Here is a 15,556-nt window from a genome sequence, read left to right on the forward strand (position 1 = left end):
GCACGCCAAATCCATCACGCTCTGTGCAGGAACATGGTCAAGTGGCACCGACGAAACAGGCGACCGCGAGCCTCGGTGACGCTCAACAGCGCAGCGCATTGGTGCGTTCGGCGTCGTTTCTCGATGTCCTTGGTGTTGAGGGTGGCCGGTCCATTGGAGCTTCATTTGGTCAGTCCGTCCAAATGGGTACGGCTTTGCATTACGCATACGCCGTCCGCTCTGAGTCTCTGGCCTTTATCGTCTGCGTGTTGCCAACGCCATTGGTGCTGTGTGTAGTGGGTGCGGGATATCCTCGGGTGATGTGCTTCAATGTGCAAGAGATGGCCTTTCCTTCCTTCGACTCGGACAAGCAACAAAGCGTAGTACGACGACGATACGATAGGCGTGCTCTATTGGCCATTCTTTATACTCTACATGACTTGCTACTCATCGCAAGACAAACGTTTCGTCGTCGTCTTCGCCGCTGCTACTGTGTTGCTGCTTGGTTTCCTCGGCGTCCGCGTACAGCTTGGCCTCCATTCGGCGTGCGAGCCGATCGAGGCGATCGAGCTCGGCCGTGTGCTGTCCGAGCGTCTGAAACAACACGCACTGCTGCGATGCCAGCGCCTGCTGTGTGTCGGTCGTTCGGCAGAGCAGCGCCATGATCATGGCTTCGAGGTTCGAGCCATCGGACGTTGGCGCCGGCGCCTCGACCACGACATCGGTCGGTGTCGACGTCGTCGGTGATGTCGTCGCGCTCGTCGACGGCTCTATGATCGCGGGGTGGGCTTCTTCGTGCACGGTCTCGGGCACCGTCGGCAGCGGCGAGAGCTTCTTGCCCCAGACTTCCTTTCGGTCGTCAATGTTCTTCATGGCAACCGTCGCGAGCTTCTCGAGCGTCGCAATATCGCTGAACCCGAGCTGGCGCGGCTCGTTGTCAAACACAAAGACCGTCCCGATCGCTTGGCCATTCGAGGTCACGATCGGCGTGCCGGCGTAAAAGCGGACGCCGGCCGGTCCCGTCACGAGCGGGTTCATCACAAATCGTCGATCGCGGAGCGCGTCGAGGACAATCATCGTGTCGTGCGACACGATCGTGTGCGCACAGAACGCCACGTCCCGCGGAATGACATCCTGCGCAAGGCCCACGGACGCTTTGAACCACTGGCGGTCGTGGTCAATGAGCGAGACCGCCGCGATCGGGCACTTGAGCGCGTTCGACGCGAGCTCGCAGATGATGTCAAACACGTCTTCGCGCGGCGTGTCGAGGATCTCGTACGCATGCAGCGCCGCGAGCCGGTCCGACTCGTTTGGGAGCGTCGGTGCTTTGGGCCATTGACAGCCCCAGCTAAAGTCGAGCGGGTACGACCGGTTCATCTCGGGGTTGGAGCCGCGCCGGTACTCGGACGGCGGCCGCATGGCGACCGTACTGGGCTTGCGCGACATCGATGGCGCCTCGGCCGAGCTCGCACGGGACCGGACGATGCGCGAGTTGGTCGTCGCGTTCGCGTTGCCCGCGCCAGAAATGTACCGGCTCGCTGTCTCGGGCTCAAACCGCTTGGTTGTGTTGGTCGAGCACGCTTGGCAGATGGGCGCGACTTGCCACTCGCCTTGGCGCGGCACGTCCGACACAAGAATGTCAAAGAGGCACATGAAACAGAACGCTTCACCACACTACATACGAGGCAATAAGACTACGAAACGAGAAAATCGATCGACGTACGAGGCGGCAGTGGTCCTTGCGCATGATGAAGCGAAATTTGTCATGGCACGCGCGGCAGTTGGATCGGTCTTTGAGCGAGACCCACAAACTCTTCTTCATGAGGCGGTCGTACGGGATCACGTGCGCGGCTTCGAGTCGCAAGACGCGGTGGTCGACTTGGTTCGTATTGGGCGGCGGGTAGTGCGGGTCGTGGAAGAGGCCCATGACCGCTTTTTGGAGCGCGCGGCAGTTGGAAAAATTCCCCTGGACCATGCTAATGTGCACGCAGGTCCAACACACCGTCACGTCAAACGACGACTGGCCGTCCGGTCGCAGCGCGAGCTGGTTGGTCGTGCAGTGACTGCAAAACACTTCGCCACACTACCGTCACGAGTCGCAATGAGCATAAACGTATGAACGAGACGACGACGTACGGTTTGGCACTGGTACTTGTGTCGAAAGAGGGTGAACGATCGCTTGCAGCGGTCGCACTTGGAGCGCTTGCCTTTGGGTACAAACTCCTTGAGGAGATCTTCAGGGTACACAAAGAGCATTTTCGACGGCCATTTGGAGCCACGGCCCGACTTGGCGACGCGTGTCGGCGCTTTCGACGCTTCAATTGGCGCGATCGCGTGGCTGTTGGTCGTGCCGTCACCGTCTTCGGGTGCAGGCAGCAGCGCCGTGCTGCTCCGCAAACTATCGAACGCGGACCGGCTCGCAAACGATGTTTTTCGCTCCGGTGACCACAGCGACGGATTGCTGTCCGAGATGAGCGACGCGTTCCCGATCGAAAAGTGATCTTGGTAGCTGCCTTGGTAGCTGTCGTGGTAGCTGTTGTGGTAGCTGCTTTGGTAGCTGCTGTGGTAGCCGGCGTCGTCGTCGTCGCTCTCTTCTTTGAGGACGCCGCTTGTGGGGCCGAGGCGGTCGTCGGCCTTGTAGCACGGCGCACACACCATGGCAAAGTACCGCTCGGTCGGGTGGGCCGTCACGGGGACGTGGAAGAAGCACTTGCTGCACATGACCTCGCCGCACTAGGATGACGAATAAGAATCGCGCTACACGAAGGACGCGTACGAGGGCGCAGTTGTGCTTGTGCCGCAAGAGGTTAAACTTGCGCATACAGACGTAGCACGTGAGCGTGTCTTTGGTCGGGATGTACTCGGTCGGGTTGAGGAGGTCGCTCTTGAGGAGCGCGGGGCGCCGCCGGTCGTGCTCGTCCATCATCGCTCCCGCACTCGCAATGGAGGACGTCGTCGTGAAGGTTGATAATAGTATGGTGCACCAAAGAAGTGGCCATATTACAGCGCCAACCATCGCCTCACGGGGTGGATGATACCCTACACAGTACGCGCGTTACTTCCCGCCGCCGTCGCCGCCTTTCTTGTTATAACACCGTCTCTAACGCTGTAGTGCAAAGTGGCCACATTGCCCTTGGCGCCACAAGTCCACATCAAGTCCAGTCTAACACGCGAAACACGTTCGCATATCGTTAATCTTTCGAGTCGAGCTTGGCTTCCATGCGCTTGACCGCGTCCGCTAACTTATCTATCTGTGCTGTGTGCTGGCCTAATGTCTGGAACATGGCGCCCTGCTGCGTCGCAAGCTGCTGCTGCGTCTCGGTCGTCCGACAAAGTAAATCCATGAGCATCGTCTCGAGCTTGGGACCGGCCACGACCTGGCCGTCACCAGGCCCGGCGTTTTGAACGACAAGGTCCTGCGTGTTGAGGTTGGGTGTCGATGGTGCGACCTCGGCGAGCGCAGTCGTCGTCGGCGTCGGCGGTGGTCCCTGCGTCGGTGTCGATACGGGCGTTGCGATCGCGTTCTTGCGGTCCTCAATGTTCTTCATCGCGACATTCGAGAGCTTCTCGAGCGTCGTGATGTCGCACGAGTGGCGCGGCTGTGTGTCAAACACAAAGACGGTACCAATGACAAAGCCCGACGGCGACACGATCGGTGACCCAGCGTAGAAGCGAATGTTGGCGCCGCCCGTCACGAGCGGGTTCTTGGCAAACCGCTTGTCGAGGAGCGTATCCAAGACGACCATCGGCTCCTTTGTGCGCACAGTATGCGCGCAGAACGACACGTTGCGCGGAATCTCGGTTTGCGCGAGGCCCACCGACGCCTTGAACCACTGGCGGTCCTTGTCCATGAGCGAGACGACCGCGATCGGGCACTTGAGCGCGTTCGACGCGAGGTCGCAGATGATATCAAACACGTCCTCCTGCGGCGTGTCGAGGATGTCAAAGCTGCGGACAGCTGCGAGACGCTCGGCTTCGTGCGGCAAGATCGGCGGCTTGGGCCACTGGTAGCCCCAGCTAAAGTCGAGCGGATAATCGCACTCGCGGTTGCTACTGTCGGCGCTGGAAAAGTGGCGCTTGTCGTCCGTGGGCGAGTCGAGCCCGCGGTCCATGGTGCTGCCACGGAGCCGGCTCTCGGACCGGATCGAGCCCGGGCGCGAGCGCGTGCTCGACGGCGCGGTCATGGACGACTCGGCGGTCGGGCGCGGCGCGGCTGTGCCGCCGAGCGCGAGGATGCACGACATGCACACCTTGACTTCCTGGAGGCCCTGGCGCTGCGGAATCTCGGCGAGCTTCTTGAGCGTGCAGCTCGAGCAGACGACCTCGCCACACTAGCCATCGTCATGAGCGTCCACGACGTCGTCGTCACCGTACCATGCGGCAGTGGTGCTTGCGGCGAAAGTTGGAGAAATTCCGCGTGCACACGTGGCAGCGGAAGCGCTCCGTGTCGGGGATCCACTCGTCTTGGCTCACGAGCTGGTCGATCGTGATGACATCATGCGTCTGCTGCCGGCTGTTGCGGGCCATCGTCGTCGCCTCCGCGTCCAGATCAAAAGTCCCGACTGCCAAATAATATTATTATTTTATAGGCTCCGAAACCGATTTCCCTGTATTTTATTACCTTGCGGTTTGTATACGCAAAGCAACTGCGACATGCGTGCAGTAATGCGCCTGAGGATTGGCTGAAAACAGCTACCGAATGCACCAATCACGTGGCGCCGACCGCCGGCAGGGACATGCTTTGAGCCCCGACAGTACACGGCGCCGATTGATTCAAACTGCGCCATTTTGCGAGTCGGCCCACGGCCGTTCTAGGCTCGGGATCGTTTGTCTCTAGCGACTTGAACCGAATGGCAAGGTACGCCTTGTACAGTGTACGCCTTGTACAGTGTACGCCGATACAGTGGACTGACGCCGCGCCGTCGCAGATGTATCCGGCGCTCCGAGGCTTGAGAACGCGAATGTGTGGCCGCGCGTTGTGTTTGCGCGGCTTATTCCACCAGGATGTTTGACTCGCATGCACTAATATCGTTGGACCGGTTTTGACCGCTGCGGAATAAGAAGGCTCGGCGGATGGGTGCATAAATATATACGCTGCACGGAGAGCGATAGGGGCTGCTCTGTATCCTACGTTGCAGATGCCCGTCAGCATCGCACGTGGGAAAGGCCGGCAGGTCACGCTTGGTGTCCACCGTGGAGCGGTGCCAGAGCCAAGCGCCTTGGGCGCCAACGAAAAGTATCTTTGTTGATGGGGTTAGAGCCGGATATTAACCCTGTATCCGGCACATGTCGCCACGACAAGCATCAAGAGGTTTCCCACACGTCACCGGGACACGACCAGTACATCTGCGTCGAGCGACTATTAATAATAGAGACTAGAGAGCATAGTCGGTGTTTGGGGTTGTTGCAAGGTCATTTCTGTACTGGTTTTTGTAGGGACGCTGCAATCAACTTATTTTGGCACTCGACACCGTCCAAGTTTTCATGTCTGATTGGCCAAAAAGCAGTACAGTAGAGCCAATCGTAATGCGCCGAGCTTGCCCACGCGTAAGTACGTTTGTCATAGCACGTGTACGTGTTAAGTACGGTTACGGATTGCGGTTTACAACCACGCACAGCGGTTTGCCAGGATTCGCGTCCTCTGGTGTCGATGGCGATCCAGCAGTCTTCCATTTCCATGTTGCTGCACTTGCTCACGCTGCTCGTGGCCGCGGCCGCTACGCTGCACCCGCGCCATGGCAAGACGGCCGACTACACGCTGCCGCCAGTGTTCACGCCAGCCTACGTCAAGGACGTAGGTCTCAACGTCGCTTGCCACAATGCCAGCGCCGGCTACGAGGCGACGCTGCGCCCCGGCAACTACACATCCAACGGGTTCTTTGACTGCTTTCGGACGCGCGGCCAGATCGACGCCTTCTTGACCACGCTCGAGGCGCAGAACCGGCGGCTACTGACGTCCCTGCCGCTGGCAACATCGATCCGCGGCGTGCCCATCGTCGCGTACAAGCTCTCGATACGTCGCAACTTTACGGCGCCGGCCATCTACGTGCAGAGCATGATGCACGCGCGCGAGTGGGTCGCGGGCTCGTCCAACCTCTATGCTCTGGCGTCGTTCCTTGACGAGCTGGCTGCCAACCGCACGCCGCCTGCACTCGCCAAGTACGACATGTACTTTGTGCCCATTGTCAACGTCGATGGCTACGACAAGACGTGGTCGGGCGACGACTATGGCGAGTCCCGCTACACGCGCAAGGACGCCCACCAAGTCGACTTAAACCGCAACTTTCCCACGCTCGCCTTCAACCACGACCACGAAAGCGTCGACTCGGAGGCGTACCCGGGCACGTCGCCGCTGAGCGAGCCCGAGTCCAAGGGCATCGCAGACTTTATCAGCGCCACTCCGATGGACGGGTTCTTTGACATCCACTCGTACTCGGCGCTCGTGCTCTATCCGTTTGGCGATACGACGGCGCCGCCCCGTGGCAACCGCTTCAAAGTGCTCTCGCAGAGTGTGGCCGACGCCCTCAACAACGCCACGGGGATCACGTCGTACAAAGGGGCTCCGGCCTACGAGCTCTACCCTTGCTATGGTACGTTCATCGACTATGCGTACCGGAAGTACGACAAGGCTGCGGTCACGATTGAGATTGCCGGCAGCGACTTTGTAGAGAAAGTCGACCGCATTCGCCTGCACGGCGCAGCGATCTACGCCGCCCAGAACGCGTTTGCCAACGGCCTCGAGGCGTTTAACAACGCACACGTATAAGCTAAAGTAGTTTATCACTGTCGTTGGGTTTCTCGAACGCATGCAACAAGGTGCATATGGCCCTTGGCCCACTACTGCATGACCCTACAGCAAAGGGTCTGTACAGAGAGAGCTCGTGGAGGGCTGCTAAGCCGATCTTGCGCATCTTACCGTCCAAAACCGTATTTATCGACCGCTTGTGCTGCCACGTCATATCGAGTCCAGTGACAGCAGGCATTTTTGATGTCACTGGAAGAATTTGGGACAAACCATGTTTCACCCATGGATTCCGGATACGCGTGGGCATCCGCATACGGTGCGATTGTTCGACGGGCCGGCAACGATGGCCGACAGCAAGGAAGACGAGAAGCGCATGCATGAGGTAGGTCCTGCTGCCTGGCATGGACGATGGCGCTAAGCGTGGCAAACGTAGACCTTTGACATGCTGCCCAAGCTTATTGAGATCCTCAAGGACATCCTGGCGGCGGGGACGAGCCAAGAGGTGACGCGCGTCGGCGACGTCTCGAGCACGGTACGTCCGGTTGTGTGTCGTCGCCATCGCCTCACGACCTTGGCTAGTCGCTCATGCTCAAGGCAAAGTACGAGGAGGCTGCACGCGTGCTGGCGTCGCTTCCAGGCGTCGATATGAGCTTGGAAGCTCAGCAAGACGAGATCAAGAAGGCCAAAGAGCTCTTGCGCCAAAAGAGGCATGTATCTTCAGAAGCCCAGGGCTGGCATCATCTCATGCATGGCATAGCGCGCTCATGGAGCTGTACAGCGAGACGCTTTTCCGCGGGACGGACGAGCCGCGTGCGCAGCTCAACGATGTCTTTTCACGTCAGAATTTATAAACACGGCAAGTATGTCAACTCCGCTCTCGTTTCGCCTCGACTGGCCAAGTGCCTTGACAGCCTGTCGACACCAACTAGCGAACTAGGGTCGAGTACATGGGCTAGACCTGTACATACATGTCAGGAGGGGCTGCTGCACCCGGTCTCGCCACCGCGCAAAACGTTTCCGCGGGGCTTGAAGCGGCGCCGCCCAACCAAATTGCCGAATGCATCAGTGTTCTTCCCACTGTGGACCTGGCAGTACGTCTCGAGGCGGTGCCAACGACTGCTGTCGCTACCCTTGACAGTTAGTCGCCGAAAAGCACAGCGATGTTACTTGGTATGTTAAAACTACTTATGGTACATTTGGTCGAAGGACGGGAGCTTGCAGGAGGCGTCGCTGACTACGCATCGGGGTCGATTTGCCCGAGGGCATCGGCGATGCGAAGGAGGCTAAACGTCTCGGCGCTCTCGAGCCCGTCCATGGACGAGCTGCGGGCGGTCGACTGAAAGCTGTGGCTCGACCTACCGGCGAGCGCAGCGAGGCGTGCGTCATCGAGCGGCGTCTCGGCGTCGCGCTCGAGGCACTTGGCGCACATCCGGATCTTCATGGGCCCACGCGCAAGCGCAACAATGTGAATCGATGAGCAGGCGGCGCACACGACTTCGCCGCACGTCCGGCAGTGGTGCCGGCGGCGAAACGTAGTAAACTCTGCATCGCACTGCAAGCAGCTCGGACGGTCGTCGTCCTTGATCCACTGCGACTCGGCGACGAGCGACTTGACTTTGGAGGCTTGTAGCGTCAAAATCGCTGGCTGCAGCTGCGAGAGCATGTTCCAGACGACACGGGCGCCCGCGGGCATAAGGCGCTTGTCGCTCGACTGGCATCGGCACGAAACGCGCAGCGAATGCGGCGCAACTTCTTCGACGACGAGACCGAGCTCCCACGACATGCGCTTGTACTTGTTGACGTGGTAGAGCAGATTCGGCGTCGGGTGGTGCATCGGCTGCAGCGTCCAGACCAGAGTGCGGGCGGCCGCATTCGGCGGGCCCACAATGTGCGCATACGACCGCATGCAAAACCCCTTGTCCTTGGCGAGCACGGTCGAGGACTTGAGCGCAAACCAGTTGACAGTCGAGAACACCGACGCGTCTACAGAGCAATCGTAAGCATTTGGGCAAGGAACCGAGCGCGTACCGATCGGGGACGACGAGAGGATTGCACCATCGACAAAGTCGTTGCCGTGCAAGAGCTTCATGGTCGCTCGGAAATCCGACGTCTGGCGCACGCAGAGAAGGCTCTGAATGTCGTGGAGCGAGCAGCCCTCGAGGGTCGTGACGCCGTGGTACGTAAACACGGGCGGTGCGAGCGCCAAGGTCGAGGACGACCCGAGCGACGAGCAGTTGGAGGTCGCCGATACCATGGACGAGTCGCTCTCGGTGCCATCAACCCGTTGTCGCTTGACACGCTTCTTCTGAAAGAGCTGCAACGCGCCCTTTTCCTTGATCTTTTTCCACTCGTCGGCCGCCCGCGCGCGCGTGCACTCGTCGAGGTAGTAGTGCAGAATCCCGCGCACTTCGCGCGCAGCATCCGTGTTTGCGCTCGCGCTCGAGGCCGCCGACGACGTCGTGGGGGTGTGTTGGTGGCGCGGCAGCATCTTTTGCAATCGAGACGACGGTCCTCTACGTCAAGCAGCCCATCTGGTGTCTTGGCGCGCTTCTCTTCGCTTGTGTAGTGTATAAAACAGGGACAACTCTCAGGGACGCATACAAAAACGCAGTGTCGGTAGTCGAATGATGGTCTTTGCAAATGGCAATCTAATATTTGAAAAAGTGCAATGTCGCGCGCCTGGATCTCCTCAGAATAGCGCCACAAGTCGCTATACCGCACGACTGTCGCGTAGGTCCAAGGCAACAAAGACACGCCACAATGGTCTCGATCTCGAGAGAGGCCTCGCTATTGTGTATGCATGGATGCTCCGTCGCGTACACTGTACGACGCGCGACGCTGTATTCCCGACCTACGCAAATTCGGCGCATTTTTTTGTCACCCACCAATGGCGCCAGCGAATCTGGCGCCGCATCCGACCGCGTGAACGGTGACGTAGAGCTGTGACGTAGACGTTGAATAGAAGCGCTGCGCAGTGGTCGGTACACTCGTCTCGCACCTCGTGTCAGCTGGCGCGCGACTCCGCCACGCGTTCGACAGCAGTTCGAGCAGCAGCAGCTGCAGCAGCCGCCCGCGTCGTGACAATTTTTCATTTCGGACGCTACGTGTCTGGTTCTAACGTTACTCGACGTCGGCGTCCGCCGAGGCAGCTGCGTTCTTGGTCTTGGCGCCGGCGAGACTCTCGAGCGACGCGATGCCGTCTTCGATGCCCATCTCGGCGCACTGCGAGGCAAACTGCACCTTGTCGTCGCGCGGGAGTCCCACAAGCTGCAGCAACGACGTGTCCCATTGGTCTGCCGTCACGGCACTCTGCAGTCGATTGAAAAACTGAACGATGTGCATCAACTGCGTCGTGCTGAGGTGGTTGGTGAGGTCCTGAGCCTTTTTTCCGAGCCGCGGGTGGCCGTGCATATGATCGGCCCAAAACAGTGCGTCGTGGAGCTGGCGCACCTCGTTGGCGTCGAGGGCGGCCGCATCAAAGCTGCCGCGACGGTCGCCCGCGCCGCGATCGGTCTTGCGCAAGAGCGCAATGAGTTTGGTCTTGGCGTCAAGGACCTGGTCGAGCATCTCGGCCTTTGCCGTCGCCTCCATCGTGTCGAGGGCCGCCAACGACCGCGGCTTGGTATTCGTCGTGCAGTTGGACACGACGTTCCAGTACGTGTCGTGACCTGTCACGTGGTCGCGGGACGGTAGCCACGCGTACTCTTCAATGTCTTTATAGTGAGTGCGGTGGTGCAAAAGCTTGATTGCAAAGCTCTGCGCCTCGACCTTGGCGAGGACTTTAGTCTGCACTTTGTGAGACGCCGCGGCCAGCGATTGTGTCAGTCGCCCGAGGGGGCCGCCACTCTCGCGGTCGATCGGGCGAAGGTCCCGGAGCGGAAGAAGCACCGACTTGTGTGCATCCGCGATAAAGACGAGTACGTTCCCAGACGCGGCAAGCGTGTTGGTCGAGACCTAGCCATGAGCGCCGCATAGAACGCGAGATGCCATAGTGGACGTACGACAGTGGCAGCGCACGCCTTGAACTCGCCACGCGTGACGAGCACCGGTGCGTCGTACGTGCACCATGGCGGGGGGCCTAGTAACCGTGATGATCGTCATATTGTACAACAGTGCCCATAATCGAGTACCGTTGCTATAGTCGTACGTAGAGAGCCCCAGTGCGTCCTTGATGGCGGCTTTGCGTGCGGCAACCGCGGCGGCTTCGGCGTCCGTATCCGACGCCAGCACCTGCGCGACGCCAATGGCTTTCTTCAGCTTGTACGCGAGGCCGCTTCGGACCACGTCGTCCTTGACCCGCTGCTGGACGATCCAGTTGGTCCGGCGAATCTACAGGGTTCAGTTTGAGGCAATGGCGGATCGAGAAGCGTCGACCAGCTTCATGTACGACTTGCCCTCGACGCGCCCCTTCATCGCTACACCCCATGTGACATACGAGTACGCGATATTCCACCAAAGGTACCGCGAAACGCTGCTTGGATCATGCGCGCCGCCACGTCTTGCTTAGCGAACTCGAGCTCGCTGAGCTGCGCCGACACGACACTGTTGACGACGCTCGCCTGCGCACGCCGCGCCGCGTCGTTTGCCCGCGCGTCCAGAATCGCCTTGGCTGCTGTTGGCAGGTACGCGACGCGTTCGATTCCGTGGTGCTGCCGCTGGCCCTTGCGATGAAAGCTCGAGTAGCATTTTTTGCAAAAATAGTCGGTGCAGACAGTACACCGCCACGCGCCAACCTTGGCTTGGCACTCGACGCAGAGCGCGACAAGCGGTGTGAACGTATGCGGCCGCGTGCGGTGGTAGTGGGGGTAGCACGCGTCGCAGTACGGCGCATGGCCGTCGATGCACTACGTGCATAGTTGTGAGACAGAAGGTCCCTACCCCTACACGTCCTACTTGGTTGCACTGGCGCGTCGCGGTCTGCGTCGTGCAGAGACGGCAGAGCGCGATCGGGAGAGTCGCATGCGAAGCAAATGCAGCGCGCTTGTGGTCGCGGGCAAAGCAGTCGGCGCAGACCGCATCGTCGCACTCCTACATGTCTTGCGTTGCCCCGCACACTCGAGAAGCAAGGACGTACGAGACAGTAGATGGTCGCTTTCTCGCTGGGCGTCGACTCGTGCTTCATACCTACCGAGCGCATCAAACCCGCTCATCCATGCACCAAACGCGCAGCGTACAATAGACAATGTACTCTTCGTCGGGCGGCGGCAGCTGGATCGAGACGTTGGGGGCCATGTCCCGCAGCAGCGCAGGCCGCGAGTACGTTGTCACGCCCGTGACGAGGTTCTTGTACGACTTGGCGCCCGACTTCCAATTCACGTACTCGACGTACGTTTCCCGGACGAGCGCGTCGAACTGGAGCCGGGCACGGCGGCTGCGCCACCAGTTTTGTACCAGTAACGCAGTGGTGCCCTGCGCCTTGCGGACTTGGGCGTCGCGGAAGCGGACCTACACCCCATCACTACTATGTGCATCGTAGCGTGTTGCGTACGAGGAACACGGCGCGGCGGGCGCGCTGGAGCCCGTGTCGGAACGTGGTTTGGATGACGTGGGCCGCCCAGTGCGCGCGGTCGGAGGCCAATGCCGCGAGTTGCAGTCGGAACGGCTCGCCCAGCTTGGACGGGAGCACGTACTTTTGCAGAAAGAGCAGATACCGCGTTGAGGGTTGCAACGTGGGCTCTGGCAACCGCGCCGACAGGAGATGGTTCATCGCCGTGTGGAACGCTGAAAATGGAATCGAGCGCGCCTTGCCGACTTTGACGTTGGCGAACGCGACGTCGACCGCGTGGAGTGGCAAGTGCACCTTGTGCAGCGCGCCCGGCGTGTCCTTGAAGAATTTGGAAAACCGCATGTTGTCTACCTGATGTTTCGATGGGACTAGACCAAAGGGTTGCATACCGATTTCTGTCGCGTCGGGCGTGTTGCCGTAGCGACACAGCGCCAAGAAGAAGCTCTGCCACACACCGTAGCACCCATTGGTGACCCACGTCTTGCCGTCGACGCGGGACTGCAGCGGCCGCTGGACGCTCGCATTTGGGGCCACCTTGGTCGACGCCACGTACGGAAACTGGTAGCTCCAGAGCAGCAATGTGTCTTGGACGAAGCGCAGTGTCGACGGTAGCCGCACCGCGCCAATGGCATGCAGTTCGAGTCGCCGCTGCCGCATTTGCACCAAGCGCAGGAACACACGCTGCTGCAAAAACATGCGAGCGACGGCCTGTATCCGCACGGCCGCACGCCGCTTGCGCCGAAAGCCGACGAGGCTTTTCCTAGCATAAGTGATGAGAGACTGCAATTTGTCCAGTTGACAACTTTTGTAGCCAATGGCGCTTGATGAGGCCCACGGCATGGACGTAGCGCTGTAGGTCGAGAATCGCCTGGCGCGCCTTGCGACTGCGAAAGAGCACTTGGATCCGGCGTGCGTACGCGTGCACCTTGAGGCGCCAGTAGCGCAGTCGGCCGAGCATGCCGCGCACAAGGCGCTGGATCGCGGTTGCGGCCACGTGCTGTTGCCGCCGGTGACGCCGGCGCGTCGCTTCATCCGACCGCTTGCGCAGTCGCCGGACGCGGCGCCGGGTCGTGGCACCACGCAACGCAGCCTGGAGCGTTGTGGCCGCCTTGTGCTTTTGCTCGAGCGACGGTTCACGCCAGGCTTTGGTGACCGTGTCGGTGACTTGCAGCAGTAGTTTGTTGACGCCTTTGGCTTGCGACCGCTGCCGAGTGAGCTGGCGCTGGTCTTTTCGAAACGTTTTTTTAGCGAGCTTGCGCGCCTTGATGGCCTTGGCGCGCGCCTTCTGGAGCTGTTTCAACTGGCACTGGGATCGATACCGGCGGTACGCACGCTGAATGATGCTGGCCGCGGGGCCCATGCGAAGCGCATACCGTCGACGCAGTCGATATGCAGCCATCATGCGCCACCATGCTTGGAGTTGGATCACTTTGAGGACGCTCTTGGCGTGGCGTCGACGCATGGCCGCAAACTTGGCCTTGCGTGCAACCCGGCGCTTGCGCACAGTCCGCTGCACGAGCAACACGGCGCCGATCAAGCGCACGTCGTACGCTTTGGTCGCCGCCACCGCCGCCGCGTACTGCGCACGCAGTGCCACTGCCTCTAGCTTTCGCAGCAGTGTCCGGAGCCGTCGGGCGAGCCAGCCCCGCACATATGCCTGCAGCGTGATCGATGCCGCCGTCTCTTTTTGGCGCCGCACCAGCTGTAGAAAGCGCGCCCAGAGCGCCGTGCGCTGGCGGTAAAACCGCTGCAGGCGGATGGCCGCCGAAATGCGGGCTGCCGCTCGCGCGCGGGCACACGCAAGAGCATAGCTGCGAACCGCGCGCGTGAGCACGCGCGCGGCGGCGTCCTTCTTTGTGAGCAGCCGCGCAAGGAGACGCGCCTCGCGTTCTCGCTGCTGCTCGACCAAGTGGCGTCGCAGGCGGCGCTCGTGGCGGGCGACAGCTTGGCGCCACGCGCATTGGACAACAAGGGCCGCCGCGCTGTAAGCGATGACGCGGCATGCAAGCGTGCTTGTGCGCCAAGATGCAAAGCCGTAGACAAGGGCGTTGTAGCGCATGCGGACCAGCGCTGCATGGACGCGGTCCATCGCCTGGTGGATATGCTTGGACGCGTATGGGCCTTTTCCAAACCCATACAAGACATCCAGGGGCAGCCAGCGCTGGACGCTGTCGAGCGCCGAGTGGAGCGACGTGGTGGCCGCGGTCACGCGGCCCTCTTGCATCTTTGCGTCGGCTAGGTGCGATGCGTGCTGCTGGTGCACGTAGGTCAAATGCTGTTTCTCTAGTTCGCGGTGCCACGCCAGCCACGTGGCCAGAACGCTGTCCGAGACGTCGCAATCATTGTGTTGCATTTGCTTGGCGTCGTTGGCTTCCGTGTCGTGTGACAGAGACCGCGTCGATGGTGTCATCAGTAGCGTGGACCGGCGCGCGGTAGTCTCACGCCGGGAGCGCAAAAGCACGTTGACGTCTTCGAGCGCCATGCGACTCCGCTCGACAGCGTCGATCGCGAGTGCCGGCGCACTGCGTTGCCGGCGTCGACCGAGCAAGACTGGCTTGGTGGGACTCGTGCCCCGCTGCAGATTGCCATACACGTTGTGGCGGTGGTGGAGCCGGCCCAAGGACGTGACGTGGCGCGCGTGAATGGCCTCGTCCGCAAACGCTTCGAGCTGGTTGACGGCTGCGAGGTCGGCCTCGCGAGGCTTGGGCAAGCGCGCGACCCACTGCCGCGTTCGCGGCGTCAGCACGTGCAACATGGGCAGCGAGAGCGCCTCTTGCAGTGGGGCGACGACGGGCGTGCTGCTGCACCGCCGCGCGCCGCGCAGACTGCCATGGCGCGTCGGCGACGTTTCAAGCGCCGCCGGTTGGAGCAACTCGGCGACCATGGCGGGCTGGTGCAAGTAGGCGTCGAGCGATGGACGCGGTGCGGGCACGTCGCGCGGCCGCTTCTTGGACCGCTTTGGTGCGTCCAGGCGCGCATGGGAGCGCTGCAGCACGTGACGCCACTGCGTCGGGTTGTACGCCTCGCACTTTTCAAGGTCGAGCGCGAGCTTGATGTACGCGCCAAGGCTGGCGTCGTCGCCGCGCTCTGCCATCGGGTATATGTGAAACCGCGATGCGCCGTTTCGCTCCGTGATTCCAGCCTGTCGTCAGCGACTTGTAAGACAGATTGTCCAGTCTCCACATCGTCGCCAAGGCCCGCAAGCTCCTGGAGCATACAACTATGATGACGATGAATTGAGCTACAGGCTCCCGACAGGTTTCAATTGACAAAGTTTCAAAGGCAAAATAGTAGAAAAGAAAGATAGTTGATGTTAGCGTAGCCGA

At 60.7% G+C, this 15,556-nt stretch overlaps 6 protein-coding genes across 7 annotated transcripts; 2 read left to right on the forward strand and 4 right to left on the reverse strand.

The window, feature by feature from the left end:
• Positions 1-363: 363 nt before the first annotated feature.
• Positions 364-3,092, reverse strand: SDRG_07990. 2 transcript variants are annotated; one of them, XM_008613856.1, is made up of 5 exons: positions 3,075-3,092; positions 2,756-3,018; positions 2,116-2,712; positions 1,703-2,062; positions 364-1,653 (listed from the first exon to the last, which is right to left on the reverse strand). In XM_008613856.1, the coding sequence occupies exons 2-5, from the start codon at positions 2,993-2,995 to the stop codon at positions 427-429; spliced, it is 2,424 nt and encodes an 807-aa protein (XP_008612078.1). In that variant the 5' UTR covers positions 2,996-3,018; positions 3,075-3,092; the 3' UTR covers positions 364-426. The 2 variants fall into 2 exon arrangements, with proteins under 2 accessions (XP_008612078.1, XP_008612077.1); XM_008613855.1 differs by lacking the exon at positions 3,075-3,092 and having other exon boundaries at positions 2,756-3,045.
• Positions 3,093-3,136: 44 nt separating this feature from the next.
• On the reverse strand, positions 3,137-4,691 carry SDRG_07991 (hypothetical protein). The gene is made up of 2 exons (XM_008613857.1): positions 4,354-4,691; positions 3,137-4,310 (listed from the first exon to the last, which is right to left on the reverse strand). Exons 1-2 carry the CDS (start codon positions 4,504-4,506, stop codon positions 3,171-3,173), a joined length of 1,293 nt encoding a protein of 430 aa, XP_008612079.1. The 5' UTR covers positions 4,507-4,691; the 3' UTR covers positions 3,137-3,170.
• A 903-nt stretch (positions 4,692-5,594) lies between these two features.
• SDRG_07992 (hypothetical protein) lies at positions 5,595-6,767 on the forward strand. The gene has a single exon (XM_008613858.1). The coding sequence runs from the start codon at positions 5,630-5,632 to the stop codon at positions 6,743-6,745; it is 1,116 nt and encodes a 371-aa protein (XP_008612080.1). The 5' UTR covers positions 5,595-5,629; the 3' UTR covers positions 6,746-6,767.
• Positions 6,768-7,040: 273 nt separating this feature from the next.
• On the forward strand, positions 7,041-7,785 carry SDRG_07993 (hypothetical protein). Its single transcript, XM_008613859.1, has 4 exons — positions 7,041-7,106; positions 7,158-7,256; positions 7,304-7,431; positions 7,482-7,785. Exons 1-4 carry the CDS (start codon positions 7,068-7,070, stop codon positions 7,573-7,575), a joined length of 360 nt encoding a protein of 119 aa, XP_008612081.1. The 5' UTR covers positions 7,041-7,067; the 3' UTR covers positions 7,576-7,785.
• A 37-nt stretch (positions 7,786-7,822) lies between these two features.
• SDRG_07994 (hypothetical protein) lies at positions 7,823-9,277 on the reverse strand. The gene is made up of 2 exons (XM_008613860.1): positions 8,753-9,277; positions 7,823-8,707 (listed from the first exon to the last, which is right to left on the reverse strand). Exons 1-2 carry the CDS (start codon positions 9,210-9,212, stop codon positions 7,959-7,961), a joined length of 1,209 nt encoding a protein of 402 aa, XP_008612082.1. The 5' UTR covers positions 9,213-9,277; the 3' UTR covers positions 7,823-7,958.
• Positions 9,278-9,799: 522 nt separating this feature from the next.
• Positions 9,800-15,324, reverse strand: SDRG_07995 (hypothetical protein; the record flags this gene model as incomplete). The annotated part of the gene is made up of 11 exons (XM_008613861.1): positions 9,800-10,678; positions 10,726-10,802; positions 10,855-11,053; positions 11,099-11,139; positions 11,187-11,568; positions 11,618-11,752; positions 11,799-11,840; positions 11,888-12,169; positions 12,213-12,577; positions 12,620-12,990; positions 13,034-15,324. 11 exons carry the CDS (start codon positions 15,322-15,324, stop codon positions 9,845-9,847), a joined length of 5,019 nt encoding a protein of 1,672 aa, XP_008612083.1. The 3' UTR covers positions 9,800-9,844.
• Positions 15,325-15,556: the final 232 nt, after the last annotated feature.

This window comes from Saprolegnia diclina, assembly GCF_000281045.1.
Source record: "Saprolegnia diclina VS20 unplaced genomic scaffold supercont1.23, whole genome shotgun sequence".
In the NCBI taxonomy this organism is placed as follows: Eukaryota; Oomycota; class Saprolegniomycetes; order Saprolegniales; family Saprolegniaceae; genus Saprolegnia; species Saprolegnia diclina.

Excerpts from the sequence above, each read along its gene's own strand:
- SDRG_07990 (XM_008613856.1), bottom strand. The coding sequence starts at position 2,995 with ATGGTTGGCGCTGTAATATGGCCACTTCTTTGGTGCACCATACTATTA. Across the intron at positions 2,063-2,115 it reads ACAAGTACCAGTGCCAAACC|TGTGGCGAAGTGTTTTGCAG; the intron begins GTACGTCGTCGT and ends TCGTGACGGTAG. Across the intron at positions 1,654-1,702 it reads GCAAGGACCACTGCCGCCTC|TGTGGTGAAGCGTTCTGTTT; the intron begins GTACGTCGATCG and ends CCTCGTATGTAG.
- SDRG_07991 (XM_008613857.1), bottom strand. The coding sequence starts at position 4,506 with ATGGCCCGCAACAGCCGGCAGCAGACGCATGATGTCATCACGATCGAC. Across the intron at positions 4,311-4,353 it reads GCAAGCACCACTGCCGCATG|TGTGGCGAGGTCGTCTGCTC; the intron begins GTACGGTGACGA and ends GACGATGGCTAG.
- SDRG_07992 (XM_008613858.1), top strand. The coding sequence starts at position 5,630 with ATGGCGATCCAGCAGTCTTCCATTTCCATGTTGCTGCACTTGCTCACG.
- SDRG_07993 (XM_008613859.1), top strand. The coding sequence starts at position 7,068 with ATGGCCGACAGCAAGGAAGACGAGAAGCGCATGCATGAG. Across the intron at positions 7,257-7,303 it reads TCGGCGACGTCTCGAGCACG|TCGCTCATGCTCAAGGCAAA; the intron begins GTACGTCCGGTT and ends GACCTTGGCTAG. Across the intron at positions 7,432-7,481 it reads GAGCTCTTGCGCCAAAAGAG|CGCGCTCATGGAGCTGTACA; the intron begins GCATGTATCTTC and ends TGCATGGCATAG.
- SDRG_07994 (XM_008613860.1), bottom strand. The coding sequence starts at position 9,212 with ATGCTGCCGCGCCACCAACACACCCCCACGACGTCGTCGGCGGCCTCG. Across the intron at positions 8,708-8,752 it reads CCTCTCGTCGTCCCCGATCG|ACGCGTCGGTGTTCTCGACT; the intron begins GTACGCGCTCGG and ends ATTGCTCTGTAG.